Source organism: Thalassophryne amazonica, chromosome 21 (assembly GCF_902500255.1).
Source record: "Thalassophryne amazonica chromosome 21, fThaAma1.1, whole genome shotgun sequence".
NCBI classification, from domain to species: Eukaryota; Metazoa; Chordata; class Actinopteri; order Batrachoidiformes; family Batrachoididae; genus Thalassophryne; species Thalassophryne amazonica.
Genome location: NC_047123.1, coordinates 990,593 through 1,010,867, shown reverse-complemented (window position 1 = coordinate 1,010,867; position 20,275 = coordinate 990,593). Strand labels below are relative to the sequence as shown.

The window sequence follows — 20,275 nt, the reverse complement described above, 5'->3', positions numbered from 1 at the left end:
CTAAACAACATCTGTAAATAAACACTGAATAACTTCAAATAACAAAATCTGTAAATAAACACTAAACAACATCTGTAAATAAACACTGAATAACTTCAAATAACAAAATCTGTAAATAAACACTAAACAACATCTGTAAATAAACACTGAATAACTTCAAATAACAATCTGTAAATAAACACTAAACAACATCTGTAAATAAACACTGAATAACTTCAAATAACAAAATCTGTAAATAAACACTAAACAACATCTGTAAATAAACACTGAATAACATAAAATAACAAAATCTGTAAATAAACACTAAACAACATCTGTAAATAAACACTGAATAACTTCAAATAACAAAATCTGTAAATAAACACTGAATAACTTCAAATAACAAAATCTGTAAATAAACACTAAACATCTGTAAATAAACACTGAATAACATAAAATAACAAAATCTGTAAATAAACACTGAATAACTTCAAATAACAAAATCTGTAAATAAACACTAAACAACATCTGTAAATAAACACTGAATAACTTCAAATAACATCTGTAAACACTGAATAACTTCAAATAACATCTGTAAATAAACACTGAATAACTTCAAATAACAAAATCTGTAAATAAACACTAAACAACATCTGTAAATAAACACTAAACAACATCTGTAAATAAACACTGAATAACTTCAAATAACAAAATCTGTAAATAAACACTAAACATCTGTAAATAAACACTGAATAACTTCAAATAACAATTTGTAAATAAACACTAAACATCTGTAAATAAACACTGAATAACTTCAAATAACAAAATCTGTAAATAAACACTGAATAACTTCAAATAACAAAATCTGTAAATAAACACTAAACAACATCTGTAAATAAACACTGAATAACTTCAAATAACAAATCTGTAAATAAACACTAAACAACATCTGTAAATAAACACTGAATAACTTCAAATAACAAAATCTGTAAATAAACACTAAACAATCAATCAATTTTTTTTTTAAACAACATCTGTAAATAAACACCGAATAACTTCAAATAACAAAATCTGTAAATAAACACTAAACAACATCTGTAAATAAACACTGAATAACTTCAAATAATAATATCTGTAAATAAACACTGAATAACTTAAAATAACAAAATCTGTAAATCAATCAATCAATCAATTTTTTTATATAGCGCCAAATCACATCAAACAGTTGCCCCAAGGCGCTTTATATTGTAAGGCAAGGCCATACAATAATTATGTAAAACCCCAACGGTCAAAACGACCCCCTGTGAGCAAGCACTTGGCTACAGTGGGAAGGAAAAACTCCCTTTTAACAGGAAGAAACCTCCAGCAGAACCAGGCTCAGGGAGGGCCAGTCTTCTGCTGGGACTGGTTGGGGCTGAGGGAGAGAACCAGGAAAAAGACATGCTGTGGAGGGGAGCAGAGATCAGTCACTAATGATTAAATGCAGAGTGGTGCATACAGAGCAAAAAGAGAAAGAAACAGTGCATCATGGGAACCCCCCAGCAGTCTACGTCTATAGCAGCATAACTAAGGGATGGTTCAGGGTCACCTGATCCAGCCCTAACTATAAGCTTTAGCAAAAAGGAAAGTTTTAAGCCTAATCTTAAAAGTAGAGAGGGTGTCTGTCTCCCTGATCTGAATTGGGAGCTGGTTCCACAGGAGAGGAGCCTGAAAGCTGAAGGCTCTGCCTCCCATTCTACTCTTACAAACCCTAGGAACTACAAGTAAGCCTGCAGTCTGAAAGCGAAGCGCTCTATTGGGGTGATATGGTACTACGAGGTCCCCAAGATAAGATGGGACCTGATTATTCAAAACCTTATAAGTAAGAAGAAGAATTTTAAATTCTATTCTAGAATTAAGCCAATATGGGTGAGATATGCTCTCTCCTTCTAGTCCCCGTCAGTACTCTAGCTGCAGCATTTTGAATTAACTGAAGGCTTTTTAGGGAACTTTTAGGACAACCTGATAAACACTGAATAACTTCAAATAACAAAATCTGTAAATAAACACTAAACAACATCTGTAAATAAACACTGAATAACTTCAAATAACAAAATCTGTAAATAAACACTAAACATCTGTAATAAACACTGAATAACTTCAAATAACAAAATCTGTAAATAAACACTGAATAACTTCAATAAAAAAATCCTGTAACATAAACACTAAACAACATCTTGTAAATACACACTGAAGAACTGTCAATAAAATCTGTAATAAAAGACACTGATAACTTCAAATAACAAAAGCTGTAAATAAACACTAAACAACATCGTGAAATAAACACTGAATAAACTTCAAATAACAAAATCTGTAAATAAACACTAAACATCTGTAAATAAACACTGAATAACTTCAAATAACAAAAATCTGTAAATAAACACTAAACACATCTGTAAAATAAAACACTGAATAACTTCAAAATAATCAAATAACAAAATCTGTAAATAAACACTAAACAACATCTGTAAATAACACACTGAATAACGTCAAATAACAAAATCTGTAAATATAAACTAAACAACATCTGTAAATAAACACTGAATAACTTCAAATAAACAAAATCTGGAAATAAACACTAAACATCTTGTAAATAACAACTGAATAACGTTCAAAATTAAACAAAATCTGTAAATAAACACTAAACATCTGTAAATAAACACTGAATAACTTCAAATAACAAAATCTGTAAATAAACACTGAATAACTTCAAATAACAAAATCTGTAAATAAACACTAAACAACATCTGTAAATAAACACTGAATAACTTCAAATAACAAATCTGTAAATAAACACTAAACAACATCTGTAAATAAACACTGAATAACTTCAAATAACAAAATCTGTAAATAAACACTAAACAATCAATCAATTTTTTTTTAAACAACATCTGTAAATAAACACCGAATAACTTCAAATAACAAAATCTGTAAATAAACACTAAACAACATCTGTAAATAAACACTGAATAACTTCAAATAATAATATCTGTAAATAAACACTGAATAACTTAAAATAACAAAATCTGTAAATCAATCAATCAATCAATCAATCAGTTTTTTTATATAGCGCCAAATCACAACAAACAGTTGCCCCAAGGCGCTTTATATTGTAAGGCAAGGCCATACAATAATTATGTAAAACCCCAACGGTCAAAACGACCCCCTGTGAGCAAGCACTTGGCTACAGTGGGAAGGAAAAACTCCCTTTTAACAGGAAGAAACCTCCAGCAGAACCAGGCTCAGGGAGGGCCAGTCTTCTGCTGGGACTGGTTGGGGCTGAGGGAGAGAACCAGGAAAAAGACATGCTGTGGAGGGGAGCAGAGATCAGTCACTAATGATTAAATGCAGAGTGGTGCATACAGAGCAAAAAGAGAAAGAAACAGTGCATCATGGGAACCCCCCAGCAGTCTACGTCTATAGCAGCATAACTAAGGGATGGTTGATAATAATATGGTTGGTGATAATAATATCTGTAAATAAACACACTGAATAACTTAAAATAACAAAGTCTCTAATTAAACACACTAAACAACAACAAAGTAAGTAAACAACCACAGAGTCAGTTAGTAAATACAGTAAACAACCACAAAACCTGGAAATAAACACAACAAACAACAACAAAGTAAGTAAACACAGACAACAAACTCAGGAAATAAACACTGAATAACTTCAGGAAATAAACACTGAATAACGTAACATGTAAATAAACACGTTAAACAACAACGTCTTTAAATAAAGACACTGAATAACTTGAAATAACAAAATCTGTAAATCAGTACATTAAACATCTAAATAAATACACTGAATAACTTCACATAACAAAATCTGTAAATAAACATACAAAATATCAGACAAAATAAGAAGCTGTCTGTAAATGCTGTCTGTTACTCTGCTGTGTGTTGCTTGAAACATGAAAACGTGAAAACATTCTCTTGTTCCTGTTTTCAGGTACTTCCTGTGTTAAACTGGGCCACAAAGATCTTTTTCAAGGATGGAGGAAACTGGCAGCAGTCAGCCTCATGGTTGTGAGTCTCCTGATGACAATAAAGTAGTCTGACTTCTTGATCAGAGGTGAAGGAATCATTGTGAGGGCAATAGACTGCACAAGTTCAATTCAAAGTTCAATTATTCCTTCAAGTCTTACCTGACAGCAGTTACTGAGGGGTCTGTGTGGTGGTCTGTGATTCGGATGTTGTTTTGGTGGGGGTTACTGAGGGGAGCTGTCTGGTGGTCTGATTCAGATGTTGTTTTGACGGGAGTTACTGAGGGGGGCTGTCTGGTGGTCTGTGATTCGGATGTTGATTTAGTGGGGGTTACTGAGGGGGGCTGTCTGGTGGTCTGTGATTCGGATGTTGATTTAGTGGGGGTTACTGAGGGGAGCTTTCTGGTGATCTGACTCAGATGTTGTTTTGATAGGAGTTACTGAGGGGAGCTTTCTGGTGGTCTGTGAGTCGGATGTTGTTTTGGTGGGGTTACTGAGGGGAACTGTCTGGTGGTCTGACTCAGATGTTTTGATGGGAGTTACTGAGGGGGTCTGTCTGGTGGTCTGTGAGTCGGATGTTGTTTTGGTGGGGTTTACTGAGGGGAGCTGTCTGGTGGTCTGATTCAGATGTTGTTTTGGTGGGGGTTACTGAGGGGAGCTGTCTGGTGGTCTGATTCAGATGTTGTTTTGATGGGGTTACTGAGGGGGGCTGTCTGGAGTGTGTGATTCAGATGTTGTTTTGATGGGGTTACTGAGGGGGGCTGTCCTGACGGTGTGTGATTCAGATGTTGTTTTGATGGGGTTACTGAGGGGGGGCTGTCTGACTGGTGTGATTCAGATGTTGTTTTGAATGGGGTTACTGAGGGGGGCTGTCTGACTGTGTGTGATTCAGATGTTGTTTGATGGGTTACTGAGGGGGGGCTGTCTGACGTGTGGTGATTCAGATGTTGTTTTGATGGGGTTACTGAGGGGGGCTGTCTGGAGGTGTGTGATTCAGATGTTGTTTTGTGGGGTTACTGAGGGGGCTGTCTGACTGTGTGTGATTCAGATGTTGTTTTGATGGGGTTACTGAGGGGGCTGTCTGGAGGTGTGTGATTCAGATGTTGTTTTGATGGGGTTACTGAGGGGGGCTGTCTGACTGTGTGTGATTCAGATGTTGTTTGGTGGGGTTACTGAGGGGGCTGTCTGACTGTGTGTGATTCAGATGTTGTTTTGATGGGGTTACTGAGGGGGGCTGTCTGACTGTGTGTGATTCAGATGTTGTTTTGATGGGGTTACTGAGGGGGGCTGTCTGACTGTGTGTGATTCAGATGTTGTTTTGATGGGGTTACTGAGGGGGGCTGTCTGACTGTGTGTGATTCAGATGTTGTTTTGATGGGGTTACTGAGGGGGGCTGTCTGACTGTGTGTGATTCAGATGTTGTTTTGATGGGGTTACTGAGGGGGGCTGTCTGACTGTGTGTGATTCAGATGTTGTTTTGATGGGGTTACTGAGGGGGGCTGTCTGACTGTGTGTGATTCAGATGTTGTTTTGATGGGGTTACTGAGGGGGGCTGTCTGACTGTGTGTGATTCAGATGTTGTTTTGATGGGGTTACTGAGGGGGGCTGTCTGACTGTGTGTGATTCAGATGTTGTTTTGATGGGGTTACTGAGGGGGGCTGTCTGACTGTGTGTGATTCAGATGTTGTTTTGATGGGGTTACTGAGGGGGGCTGTCTGACTGTGTGTGATTCAGATGTTGTTTTGATGGGGTTACTGAGGGGGGCTGTCTGACTGTGTGTGATTCAGATGTTGTTTTGATGGGGTTACTGAGGGGGGCTGTCTGGACTGTGTGTGATTCAGATGTTGTTTTGATGGGGTTACTGAGGGGGGCTGTCTGACTGTGTGTGATTCAGATGTTGTTTTGATTGGGGTTACTGAGGGGGGGCTGTCTGGACTGTGTGTGATTCAGATGTTGTTTTGATGGGGTTACTGAGGGGGGCTGTCTGACTGTGTGTGATTCAGATGTTGTTTTGATGGGGTTACTGAGGGGGGCTGTCTGGACGGTGTGTGATTCAGATGTTGTTTTGATGGGGTTACTGAGGGGGGCTGTCTGACTGTGTGTGATTCAGATGTTGTTTTGTTGGGGTTACTGAGGGGGGGCTGTCTGACTGTGTGTGATTCAGATGTTGTTTTGATGGGGTTACTGAGGGGGGCTGTCTGACTGTGTGTGATTCAGATGTTGTTTTGATGGGGTTACTGAGGGGGGCTGTCTGGAGGTGTGTGATTCAGATGTTGTTTTGATGGGAGTTACTGAGGGGGGCTGTCTGGAGGTGTGTGATTCAGATGTTGTTTTGATGGGGTTACTGAGGGGGGCTGTCTGACTGTGTGTGATTCAGATGTTGTTTTGATGGGGTTACTGAGGGGGGCTGTCTGACTGTGTGTGATTCAGATGTTGTTTTGATGGGGTTACTGAGGGGGGCTGTCTGACTGTGTGTGATTCAGATGTTGTTTTGATGGGGTTACTGAGGGGGGCTGTCTGACTGTGTGTGATTCAGATGTTGTTTTGATGGGGTTACTGAGGGGGGCTGTCTGACTGTGTGTGATTCAGATGTTGTTTTGATGGGGTTACTGAGGGGGGCTGTCTGACTGTGTGTGATTCAGATGTTGTTTTGATGGGGTTACTGAGGGGGGCTGTCTGACTGTGTGTGATTCAGATGTTGTTTGATGGGGTTACTGAGGGGGGCTGTCTGGAGGTGTGTGATTCAGATGTTGTTTTGATGGGGTTACTGAGGGGGGCTGTCTGACTGTGTGTGATTCAGATGTTGTTTTGATGGGGTTACTGAGGGGGGCTGTCTGACTGTGTGTGATTCAGATGTTGTTTTGATGGGGTTACTGAGGGGGGCTGTCTGACGGTGTGTGATTCAGATGTTGTTTTGATGGGGTTACTGAGGGGGGCTGTCTGACTGTGTGTGATTCAGATGTTGTTTTGATGGGGTTACTGAGGGGGGCTGTCTGGATGTGTGTGATTCAGATGTTGTTTTGATGGGGTTACTGAGGGGGGCTGTCTGACTGTGTGTGATTCAGATGTTGTTTTGATGGGGTTACTGAGGGGGGCTGTCTGACTGTGTGTGATTCAGATGTTGTTTTGATGGGGTTACTGAGGGGGGCTGTCTGACTGTGTGTGATTCAGATGTTGTTTTGATGGGGTTACTGAGGGGGGCTGTCTGGAGGTGTGTGATTCAGATGTTGTTTTGATGGGGTTACTGAGGGGGGCTGTCTGACTGTGTGTGATTCAGATGTTGTTTTGATGGGGTTACTGAGGGGGGCTGTCTGACTGTGTGTGATTCAGATGTTGTTTTGATGGGGTTACTGAGGGGGGCTGTCTGACTGTGTGTGATTCAGATGTTGTTTTGATGGGGTTACTGAGGGGGGCTGTCTGGAGGTGTGTGATTCAGATGTTGTTTTGATGGGGTTACTGAGGGGGGCTGTCTGGAGGTGTGTGATTCAGATGTTGTTTTGATGGGGTTACTGAGGGGGGCTGTCTGACTGTGTGTGATTCAGATGTTGTTTTGATGGGGTTACTGAGGGGGGCTGTCTGACTGTGTGTGATTCAGATGTTGTTTTGATGGGGTTACTGAGGGGGGCTGTCTGACTGTGTGTGATTCAGATGTTGTTTTGATGGGGTTACTGAGGGGGGCTGTCTGGAGGTGTGTGATTCAGATGTTGTTTTGATGGGGTTACTGAGGGGGGCTGTCTGGAGGTGTGTGATTCAGATGTTGTTTTGATGGGGTTACTGAGGGGGGCTGTCTGACTGTGTGTGATTCAGATGTTGTTTTGATGGGGTTACTGAGGGGGGCTGTCTGACTGTGTGTGATTCAGATGTTGTTTTGATGGGGTTACTGAGGGGGGCTGTCTGACTGTGTGTGATTCAGATGTTGTTTTGATTGGGTTACTGAGGGGGGCTGTCTGACTGTGTGTGATTCAGATGTTGTTTTGTTGGGGTTACTGAGGGGGGCTGTCTGACTGTGTGTGATTCAGATGTTGTTTTGATGGGGTTACTGAGGGGGGCTGTCTGACTGTGTGTGATTCAGATGTTGTTTTGATGGGGTTACTGAGGGGGGCTGTCTGACTGTGTGTGATTCAGATGTTGTTTTGATGGGGTTACTGAGGGGGGCTGTCTGACTGTGTGTGATTCAGATGTTGTTTTGTTGGGGTTACTGAGGGGGGCTGTCTGACTGTGTGTGATTCAGATGTTGTTTTGATGGGGTTACTGAGGGGGGCTGTCTGACTGTGTGTGATTCAGATGTTGTTTTGATGGGGTTACTGAGGGGGGCTGTCTGACTGTGTGTGATTCAGATGTTGTTTTGTTGGGGTTACTGAGGGGGGCTGTCTGACTGTGTGTGATTCAGATGTTGTTTTGATGGAGTTACTGAGGGGGGCTGTCTGACTGTGTGTGATTCAGATGTTGTTTTGTTGGGGTTACTGAGGGGGGCTGTCTGACTGTGTGTGATTCAGATGTTGTTTTGATGGGGTTACTGAGGGGGCTGTCTGACTGTGTGTGATTCAGATGTTGTTTTGATGGGGTTACTGAGGGGGGCTGTCTGACTGTGTGTGATTCAGATGTTGTTTTGATGGGGTTACTGAGGGGGGCTGTCTGGACTGTGTGTGATTCAGATGTTGTTTTGATGGGGTTACTGAGGGGGGCTGTCTGACTGTGTGTGATTCAGATGTTGTTTTGATGGGGTTACTGAGGGGGGCTGTCTGACTGTGTGTGATTCAGATGTTGTTTTGTTGGGGTTACTGAGGGGGGCTGTCTGACTGTGTGTGATTCAGATGTTGTTTTGATGGGGTTACTGAGGGGGGCTGTCTGACTGTGTGTGATTCAGATGTTGTTTTGATGGGGTTACTGAGGGGGGCTGTCTGACTGTGTGTGATTCAGATGTTGTTTTGATGGGGTTACTGAGGGGGGCTGTCTGACTGTGTGTGATTCAGATGTTGTTTTGATGGGGTTACTGAGGGGGGCTGTCTGGCTGTGTGTGATTCAGATGTTGTTTTGATGGGGTTACTGAGGGGGGCTGTCTGACTGTGTGTGATTCAGATGTTGTTTTGATGGGGTTACTGAGGGGGGCTGTCTGACTGTGTGTGATTCAGATGTTGTTTTGATGGGGTTACTGAGGGGGGCTGTCTGACTGTGTGTGATTCAGATGTTGTTTTGTTGGGGTTACTGAGGGGGCTGTCTGACTGTGTGTGATTCAGATGTTGTTTTGATGGGGTTACTGAGGGGGGCTGTCTGACTGTGTGTGATTCAGATGTTGTTTTGTTGGGGTTACTGAGGGGGGCTGTCTGACTGTGTGTGATTCAGATGTTGTTTTGATGGAGTTACTGAGGGGGGCTGTCTGACTGTGTGTGATTCAGATGTTGTTTTGTTGGGGTTACTGAGGGGGGCTGTCTGACTGTGTGTGATTCAGATGTTGTTTTGATGGGGTTACTGAGGGGGGCTGTCTGACTGTGTGTGATTCAGATGTTGTTTTGATGGGGTTACTGAGGGGGGCTGTCTGACTGTGTGTGATTCAGGTGTTGTTTTGATGGGGTTACTGAGGGGGGCTGTCTGACTGTGTGTGATTCAGATGTTGTTTTGATGGGGTTACTGAGGGGGGCTGTCTGACTGTGTGTGATTCAGATGTTGTTTTGTTGGGGTTACTGAGGGGGGCTGTCTGACTGTGTGTGATTCAGATGTTGTTCTTGACAGAAAAGCCAGTGGAGAGACTTTGTGTCTCACCTGGCCTCAGAATGCATTGTCCAGCTGAGGAGATGGTTGTCTGCCACCATCTGAGTCAGACTGTGGGTCTTTGACACAGGTGGGATGTTGTAGCATCAATAAGGATGCAGTCACTTTGTTTAGGAGAAACTTTTCTGGTCAATGTAACACAATTCATTGCCTTTGACCTTCACTCAGGTGATTGACTTTTGGTTGATTTTGCTGGGACAATAACAATCCACCAGCATCTGTGCGACATGTTTGGTCCAAGTCAGGTTGAAAATCAGAAATTCTAATGACCTTGACCTTTACCTGTCCTTTAGATGACCTCGCTGGGCTTCCCAACATGTGTGTGCCAGGTTTGGTGCACAATGGAGTGGGGAGGAAGTCTGGTTAAAATCTGCTGTTATCGGCTTTACAGAAGCAGTTTTTAATGTCTGAGTGACTTCAGACAGTTTTTGGTTTGCAGTCGTCTTATTAATTCTGGTGTCATATTTTTAACACACACAGTGTTGAGTCCTGCTCATGATGAAGATTCGGTGGACATCTATGCAGACCTGGATGTTGCAGGTGAAGATGGTTTCTTTACAGGATGTTGGGACTTTAGTTCTGGTGAAGTCTGGATCTGCTTGTTCGGCCTTGCGGTGTCTTTGAGCCTTTAATCTTCCTTTGATGTCTTACAGAGAAGTCGTCTCCGCACTCTGAGCTGAGGGAGTCCATGAATCTGTACGAAGAAATCGTCACAGAAGAACAGCAGAGCAGAGAGTCGTCTTACACCGAGGTCTGTTCACACGTGTGCCCCCCCCCCCAACATAAACCCACTAGTTCTCCACCAATCAGCTGTTTTGTAGTTTTCTCTTTTTTTTTAACAATTTGCAGGAGTTATGGTGTTTGGTCCATATGTAATTAGACAGTGACTTTGAGATGTCAGCCTGAACTTGAGATTCTTGACATTCAGATTGACTGACAGGTGTCAGATTGATGGATGCAGACACAATTCTCTGGGCTCAGAAGTAATTGGACAGTTGGCTGCTGAGCTGCTCTGTGATTATCCCTGAACTGAACGTCTGAAAACATTCTGTCATGTGATCTTTGACAGCTGTGTTCAGAGACGCCACAGCAATCAGACAAACTTCAGGTTGCATCATTAAAAGTTTAAAAGTAGATCATCTTTGATGTCTACGGATCACCCCCCCCCCCAAAAAAAAAGCCACACACACAGTTCAGCACATGTATGAACTGCAGATTAATTGTAAAATGTATATAATAGTGTGAGACACATTAATTATCACTCAAATTGTTTTTAAGGTGCTTACTGCTTAAATCTCAAAAATAAAGTTGGGGGGAGGAGGGTGCATCTGTACTTTGATGTGGACAGAGCCTGTTACAAGCAGACAGCCTCTGCCACCTGTAGACTGTCCTATACGCCGTGTACTTCATTCAAGGCAGGCTGACGTAGGCTTCACACATCAGGGTTCAAGAACGGAAAGAGTCACTCACATCAAAGTGTGTGTGTGTGTGGGGGGGGGGATAATCTGTGCATTTCCATGAACGGAGCCCATTAAAAGCAAACAGCTGCAGGCTTGACACACATCAGGGTTCAAAGAATCTCTCAGAAATACTTTTTCTTTCTTTTTTCTTACTTTTCCCTGTTGCTGACAAATTCTATTTTTAGCAGCACTTTTGCTATTGGCGGCACGGTGACTTAGTGGTTCGTACTGATGCCCCACAGCAAGAAGGTTGGAAGGATCACTTCCCACCCTTTCTGTGTGGAGTTTGCATGTCCTCCCCGTGTCTGCGTGGGTTTCCTCACACAATAATAATAAAAAAAAAACCTGCTTATTTAGGGTCTGCTCCTTTCTCTGCACCTGACCAAGGCAGTGTCTCTACATCTGGAGTTGGTCCCTGGGCGCCGAGCTGTGGCTGCACACTGCTGCTAGTGGTTGGATTGTGTCTAATTTTATTTAGGATGGTTACATGCAGAGGACAAGTTTCGATGTATGTATGTATAATGACAATAAAAGTCTCTATATATTATCGTATTAAATTGTCTGTAGGTTTGTGAGTGGGTGTGAATGTGTTTGTTTGTTTGCTTGTGGCCCTGTGACAGACTGGCATCCTGTCCAGGGTGAACCCACCTCACACTCTATGACTGCTGGGATTGGCTCCAGCCCCCCACAACCCTTAATTGTTGTGTTAAGTGGTTGAAGGTGTGTGTGTGTGTGTGTGTGTGTGTGTGTGTGTGTGTGTGTGTGTGTGTGTGTGTGTGTGTGTGTGTGTGTGTGCGTGTGTGCGCGTTTGCCCAAGGCCAAAATATGGCCATCAGGTATTGCGAAGGCCTTGCGCCTGTCCGTCTGTCTGTCTGTGCTCAGCATAAGTCCAGTCCTATTACTGGTTCTTCAAAATCACAGGGAACATTCTTGGGACACAGACTTTGGACAAGTTCAAGGATGGTTAACCTTGACCTATTTCAAGAGGTCAAAGGGTCCCATTCTATTTCATATTTTTATGCTCATACAGCTGAGGGTACTTTAGCATTGCGTTATATTTTTATACTGGTACTGTTCATATTGCAATATAATAGAAGAATTAACTATTTTATTTTAAATTATTTAAACATTGGTCACCTTGTTTTCATTCAGGACTAGAACCAAATGTTCCCTGTTTTTACTGTTTGAATTCTTTTTTTTGTTAATGTAAAATCAGAGCAAATGTCACAAGTTAGCTGTGTGTTTGATCATTCCTGTTCTGCGAATGAGTTAATTCATGAATTTTTATTATTATTATTATTATTTTATGGAGTTGTTGTCATTGTTGTTGGTTGGACATTTTGCAATTCCAATGCACCCTTATTTTCTTGTTTGTTTTCAGTTGAAGACCAGATTCCAGGCAGCTCAAAATCAAATAAAGGAGTTGCACAGGCGACTGGAGCAGATGAAGTTGCAGGTCTGCGATTTCGATTTAAAAAAATTTTTTTTTCTTTTTTTGGCTGTTGAAATCATTTTCATCATGTTTCTCCTTTGTTGATCATAAAGTATTGTGCACCTGTTGGTCAGTGACTGAAATGTTGATTTATAACATCGTTTTAACAGTTAAATGTCTCCACACCAGGATTCAGCATGTCGGCCAGTGTGCCTTGCTCAAGGGAACTTTAGTGGTGATAGCGAGGGGTAAAAACCATTAGAACCTATACATATTTGAGGATTTATCACATACAGTGCCTTGCAAAAGTATTCAGCCCCTTGGTATTTCACACATTTTTATTTATTTTGTCATTTCAAATCTAAAAATAAATCAGGCTTGTCAACATAAAAATTTCTAAAATTATCTTCCTTAACTCAAACTGAAAGCAAATCTCTACAACTTGATATAAATTAATTAAAAATATAAAAGCCAAGATGATGGGGTGTATAAGTAATCAGCCCCTCTGGTATAATACCTGTAAATAATCAGTTTTACTGCCAGTTTTCTTCAGACAAGTCAGGGGATGGATACATGAACATTTCAAAGTCACTGAATATGTCTTGGACTTTATTTACATCAGTTATGAAGAAATACAACAATATGGCACTCTATGGTTAACCTTGTTAAACAATGTCGGACTCTGTAGTTTTCTCTGGGCCCCTCCCCAATCGGACCGGGAGTGACATGTTTAGCCGCATGTTCTCCTTGAATTGCTGGCTGTCTGAGTGGTGTCCAAAAAATGAGGTGGGCTTCCTAGATAATTGGCAAAGCTTCTGGGGAAAACCTGGTCTTGTTAGGAGAGACGGCATCCATCGCACTTTGGATGGAGCAGCTCTCATTTCTAGAAATCTGGCCAATTTTCTTAAATCCTCCAAACCGTGACTATCCAGGGTTGGGACCAGGAAGCAGAGTTGTAGTCTTACACACCTCTCTGCAGCTTCTCTCCCCCTGCCATCCCCTCATTACCCCGTCCCCGTAGAGATGGTGCCTGCTCCCAGACCACCAATAACCAGCAAAAATCTATTTAAGCATAAAAATTCAAAAAGAAAAAATAATATAGCACCTTCAACTGCACCACAGACTAAAACAGTTAAATGTGGTCTATTAAACATTAGGTCTCTCTCTTCTAAGTCCCTGTTAGTAAATGATATAATAATTGATCAACATATTGATTTATTCTGCCTTACAGAAACCTGGTTACAGCAGGATGAATATGTTAGTTTAAATGAGTCAACACCCCCGAGTCACACTAACTGTCAGAATGCTCGTAGCACGGGACGGGGCGGAGGATTAGCAGCAATCTTCCACTCCAGCTTATTAATTAATCAAAAACCCAGACAGAGCTTTAATTCATTTGAAAGCTTGACTCTTAGTCTTGTCCATCCAAATTGGAAGTCTCAAAAAACAGTTTTATTTGTTGTTATCTATCGTCCACCTGGTCGTTTCTCTATGAATTTTCGGACCTTTTGTCTGACTTAGTGCTTAGCTCAGATTTTAACATCCACACAGATGCTGAGAATGACAGCCTCAACACTGCATTTAATCTATTGTTAGACTCGATTGGCTTTGCTCAAAATGTAAATGAGTCCACCCACCACTTTAATCATACCTTAGATCTTGTTTTGACTTATGGTATGGAAATTGAAGACTTAACAGTATTCCCTGAAAACCCCCTTCTGTCTGATCATTTCTTAATAACATTTACATTTACTCTGATGGACTACCCAGCAGTGGGGAATAAGTTTCTTTATAGTAGAAGTCTTTCAGAAAGCGCTGTAACTAGGTTTAAGGATATGATTCCTTCTTTATGTTCTCCAATGCCATATACCAACACAGTGCAGAGTAGCTACCTAAACTCTGTGAGTGAGAAAGATTATCTCGTCAATAGTTTTATATCCTCATTGAGGACAACTTTGGATGCTGTAGCTCCTCTGAAAAAGAGAGCCTTAAATCAGAAGTGCCTGACTCCGTGGTATAACTCACAAACTCGCAGCTTAAAGCAGATAACCCGTACGTTGGAGAGGAAATGGCATTTCACTAATTTAGAAGATCTTCACTTAGCCTGGAAAAAGAGTCTGTTGCTCTATAAAATAGCCCTCCGTAAAGCTAGGACATCTTACTACTCATCACTAATTGAAGAAAATAAGAACAACCCCAGGTTTCTTTTCAGCACTGTAGCCAGGCTGACAAAGAGTCAGAGCTCTATTGAGCCGAGTATTCCTTTAACTTTAACTAGTAATGACTTCATGACTTTCTTTGCTAATAAAATTTTAACTGTTAGAGAAAAATTACTCATAACCATCCCAAAGACATATCGTTCTCTTTGGCTGCTTTCAGTGATGCCGGTATTTGGTTAGACTCTTTCTCTCCGATTGTTCTGTCTGAGTTATTTCCATTAGTTACTTCCTCCAAACCATCAACATGTCTATTAGACCCCATTCCTACCAGGCTGCTCAAGGAAGCCCTACCATTATTTAATGCTTCGATCTTAAATATGATCAATCTATCTTTATTAATTGGCTATGTACCACAGGCTTTTAAGGTGGCAGTAATTAACCATTATTACTTGTCATTCAAAGCGCATATTAAACAAATATGTAGGACTGCTTTTTTTTGCATTTCCGCAATATCTCTAAAATTAGGAAGGTCTTGTCTCAGAGTGATGCTGAAAAACTAATTCATGCATTTATTTCCTCTAGGCTGGACTATTGTAATTCATTATTATCAGGTTGTCCTAAAAGTTCCCTGAAAAGCCTTCAGTTAATTCAAAATGCTGCAGCTAGAGTTCTAACGGGGACTAGAAGGAGAGAGCATATCTCACCCATATTGGCCTCTCTTCATTGGCTTCCTGTTAATTCTAGAATAGAATTTAAAATTCTTCTTCTTACTTACAAGGTTTTTGAATAATCAGGACCCATCTTATCTTAGGGACCTCATAGTACCATATCACCCCAATAGAGCGCTTCGCTCTCAGACTGCAGGCTTACTTGTAGTTCCTAGGGTTTGTAAGAGTAGAATGGGAGGCAGAGCCTTCAGCTTTCATGCAACTCACCACCAGATGATGATCAGTTGACAGCTCTGCCACTCTCTTCATCCAAGTGTGGCCTCAGATCAAATGACACGATCACACAATCAATCATCAATCTCTGGTCTAGGGTGCTCTGGTACCATGTACACTTATGAGCATCCTTATGTTCGAATATGATGTTCGTTATGGGCAGTCCGTGACCAGCACAGAAGTCGAGTTTAGATCGCAGAGGCCGTTCTGCCCAATCACTCCTCTCCAGGTGTCTTTGTCATTGACCACATGTGCATTGAAGTCTTCCAGCAGAACATTGGAGTCCCCCAACAATGTGCCATACATGACTCTATTCAGGGACTCCAAGAAGGCCGAATACTCAATCAATCAGTCAATTTTATTTATATAGCGCCAAATCACAACAAACAGCTTTATATTGTAAGGCAAGGCCATACAATAATTCCGTAAAAACCCCAGTGGTCAAAACGACCCCCTGTGAGCAAGCACTTGGCGACAGTGGGAAGGAAAAACTCCCTTTTAACAGGAAGAAACCTCCAGCAGAACCAGGCTCAGGGAGGGGCAGTCTTCTGCTGGGACTGGTTGGGGCTGAGGGACAGAATCAGGAAAAAGACACGCTGTGGAAGAGAGCAGAGATCAATCACTAATGATTAAATGCAGAGTGGTGCATACAGAGCAAAAAGAGAAAGAAACACTCAGTGCATCATGGGAACCCCCCAGCAGTCTAAGTCTATAGCAGCATAACTAAGGGATGGTTCAGGGTCACCTGATCCAGCCCTAACTATAAGCTTTAGCAAAAAGGAAAGTTTTAAGCCTAATCTTAAAAGTAGAGAGGGTGTCTGTCTCCCTGATCTGAATTGGGAGCTGGTTCCACAGGAGAGGAGCCTGAAAGCTGAAGGCTCTGCCTCCCATTCTACTCTTACAAACCCTAGGAACTACAAGTAAGCCTGCAGTCTGAGAGCGAAGCGCTCTATTGGGGTGATATGGTACTATGAGGTCCCTAAGATAAGATGGGACCTGATTATTCAAAACCTTATAAGTAAGAAGAAGAATTTTAAATTCTATTCTAGAATTAACAGGAAGCCAATGAAGAGAGGCCAATATGGGTGAGATATGCTCTCTCCTTCTAGTCCCCGTTAGTACTCTAGCTGCAGCATTTTGAATTAACTGAAGGCTTTTCAGGGAACTTTTAGGCCAACCTGATAATAATGAATTACAATAGTCCAGCCTAGAGGAAATAAATGCATGAATTAGTTTTTCAGCATCACTCTGAGACAAGACCTTTCTAATTTTAGAGATATTGCGTAAATGCAAAAAAGCAGTCCTACATATTTGTTTAATATGCGCTTTGAATGACATATCCTGATCAAAAATGACTCCAAGATTTCTCACAGTATTACTAGAGGTCAGGGTAATGCCATCCAGAGTAAGGATCTGGTTAGACACCATGTTTCTAAGATTTGTGGGGCCAAGTACAATAACTTCAGTTTTATCTGAGTTTAAAAGCAGGAAAATAGAGGTCATCCATGTCTTTATGTCTGTAAGACAATCCTGCAGTTTAGCTAATTGGTGTGTGTCCTCTGGCTTCATGGATAGATAAAGCTGGGTATCATCTGCGTAACAATGAAAATTTAAGCAATGCCGTCTAATAATACTGCTTAAGGGAAGCATGTATAAAGTGAATAAAATTGGTCCTAGCACAGAACCTTGTGGAACTCCATAATTAACCTTAGTCTGTGAAGAAGATTCCCCATTTACATGAACAAATTGTAATCTTTTAGATAAATATGATTCAAACCACCGCAGCGCAGTGCCTTTAATACCTATGGCATGCTCTAATCTCTGTAATAAAATTTTATGGTCAACAGTATCAAAAGCAGCACTGAGGTCTAACAGAACAAGCACAGAGATGAGTCCACTGTCTGAGGCCATAAGAAGATCATTTGTAACCTTCACTAATGCTGTTTCTGTACTATGATGAATTCTAAAACCTGACTGAAACTCTTCAAATAGACCATTCCTCTGCAGATGATCACTTAGCTGTTTTACAACTACCCTTTCAAGAATTTTTGAGAGAAAAGGAAGGTTGGAGATTGGCCTATAATTAGCTAAGATAGCTGGGTCAAGTGATGGCTTTTTAAGTAATGGTTTAATTACTGCCACCTTAAAAGCCTGTGGTACATAGCCAACTAATAAAGATAGATTGATCATATTTAAGATCGAAGCATTAAATAATGGTAGGGCTTCATTGAGCAGCCTGGTAGGAATGGGGTCTAATAGACATGTTGATGGTTTGGATGAAGTAACTAATGAAAATAACTCAGACAGAACAATCGGAGAGAAAGAGTCTAACCAAATACCGGCATCACTGAAAGCAGCCAAAGATAACGATACGTCTTTGGGATGGTTATGAGTAATTTTTCTCTAATAGTTAAAATTTTATTAGCAAAGAAAGTCATGAAGTCGTTACTAGCTAAAGTTAAAGGAATACTCGGCTCAATAGAGCTCTGACTCTTTGTCAGCCTGGCTACAGTGCTGAAAAGAAACCTGGGGTTGTTCTTATTTTCTTCAATTAGTGATGAGTAGTAAGATGTCCTAGCTTTACGGAGGGCTTTTTTATAGAGCAACAGACTCTTTTTCCAGGCTAAGTGAAGATCTTCTAAATTAATGAGACGCCATTTCCTCTCCAACTTACGGGTTATCTGCTTTAAGCTGCGAGTTTGTGAGTTATACCACGGAGTCAGGCACTTCTGATTTAAAGCTCTCTTTTTCAGAGGAGCTACAGCATCCAAAGTTGTCTTCAATGAGGATGTAAAACTACTGACGAGATACTCTATCTCACTTACAGAGTTTAGGTAGCTACTCTGCCCTGTGTTGGTATATGGCATTAGAGAACATAAAGAAGGAATCATATCCTTAAACCTAGTTACAGCGCTTTCTGAAAGACTTCTAGTGTAATGAAACTTATTCCCCACTACTGGGTAGTCCATCAGAGTAAATGTAAATGTTATTAAGAAATGATCAGACAGAAGGGAGTTTTCAGGGAATACTGTTAAGTCTTCAATTTCCATACCATAAGTCAGAACAAGATCTAAGATATGATTAAAGTGGTGGGTGGACTCATTTACATTTTGAGCAAAGCCAACTGAGTCTAACAATAGATTAAATGCAGTGTTGAGGCTGTCATTCTCAGCATCTGTGTGGATGTTAAAATCGTCCACTATAATTATCTTATCTGAGCTAAGCACTAAGTCAGACAAAAGGTCTGAAAATTCACAGAGAAACTCACAGTAACAACCAGGTGGACGATAGATAATAACAAATAAACTGGTTTTTGGGACTTCCAATTTGGATGGACAAGACTAAGAGTCAAGCTTTCAAACGAATTAAAGCTCTGTCTGGGTTTTTATGCTTAAATAGATTTTTACTGGTTATTGGTGGTCTGGGAGCAGGCACCGTTTCTACGGGGATGGGGTAATGAGGGGATGGCAGGGGGAGAGAAGCTGCCAATACTCCTAACTGCTTTTCAGTGCACACACACAAGCTACGGTCAGAGCCCCCCAAGCCACCCGAAGGCACAGGGAGGCGACCCTCTCATCTACCGGGGTGAACGCCAATGTAGTGGTGCTCAGCCGGGGACTCATGAGCATCCCCACACCCGCCCGGCACCTCACACCCTGGGCAACTCCAGAGAAGAATAAGGTCCAACTCCTATCAGGGAGAGTAGTTCCTGAGTCGAGGATGTGCGTGGAGGTGAGGCCCACCAGATCTAACTGGTATTGCTCCACCTCCCACACAAGGCTCGGCTCCTTCCCCCGCAGCGAGGCCGGGTCATGTTTCCTCTTTCTCATTTTTTCATGTTGACATTGAGAACTCTTCTTAGTCTGGTCCCTCACAGGGTCATCGGGGCCACGATAAGGTGATGGTTCCCGGAGAGGACTTTAAATGATCACATTGTTCATTTATTTGAAGAGTAGCTTTTTTGTCTGTTTTTTGTTAGGTCCTCTGGAGTACTTCTCTTTTGGTGAACTGGATTGTTCAGCACTAAATAGTAGTGACTGCTCAGGAAGTAATTTCTGGATGGCTGGTACTTTGGTACTCCCGGCTTGTGCTGTGGAAGATGGGCCCACTTGGTTGGGATCAGACAGATTGTTCGTGCATTTTAGAGTAATGTCGTCTGAATGGATTTTAAATATTTTTGTAAGAGATTTCTAAAATCTGGCCGTGTCACGGATGGGAGGCCTTTCCAGGGTGAAGCTGCCTTTCACCTGCTGGGATAGGCTTCAGGTCTCCAGGTGACCTTTAACTGGAATAAGCCTGTATTTCAGAAACCCACATTTGTTGTGCAAGGATGGACCACAGAGTTTGTCCACCTGGTCTTTGTCTTTTGAAGGTATCACTGTGGACAGACAGACAGTCGTGGTTGTTACCGTACTCTCTGCTTTGCAGTGAACTTAAAATCTACAGACTGTGGAAGTTCTTATTAGTCCTAATGTGAGCAGAAACCTGGAACAGACAAAAGAAATATTTTG

The 20,275-nt window shown here is 41.5% G+C and overlaps 1 protein-coding gene across 1 annotated transcript in view; it reads left to right on the top strand.

Annotated features, from left to right (window-relative positions):
• The window catches only part of casp8ap2 (caspase 8 associated protein 2), a 35,107-nt gene that overhangs the window by 1,336 nt on the left and 13,496 nt on the right, over positions 1-20,275 (top strand). Inside the window, exons 2-6 of the mRNA XM_034162236.1 lie at positions 3,549-3,560; positions 3,970-4,046; positions 10,253-10,312; positions 10,426-10,523; positions 12,614-12,688. Of these exons, the coding sequence (XP_034018127.1) occupies positions 4,013-4,046; positions 10,253-10,312; positions 10,426-10,523; positions 12,614-12,688 (267 nt within the window). The 5' untranslated portion in view covers positions 3,549-3,560; positions 3,970-4,012. The remainder of the gene's footprint in view (positions 1-3,548; positions 3,561-3,969; positions 4,047-10,252; positions 10,313-10,425; positions 10,524-12,613; positions 12,689-20,275) is intronic.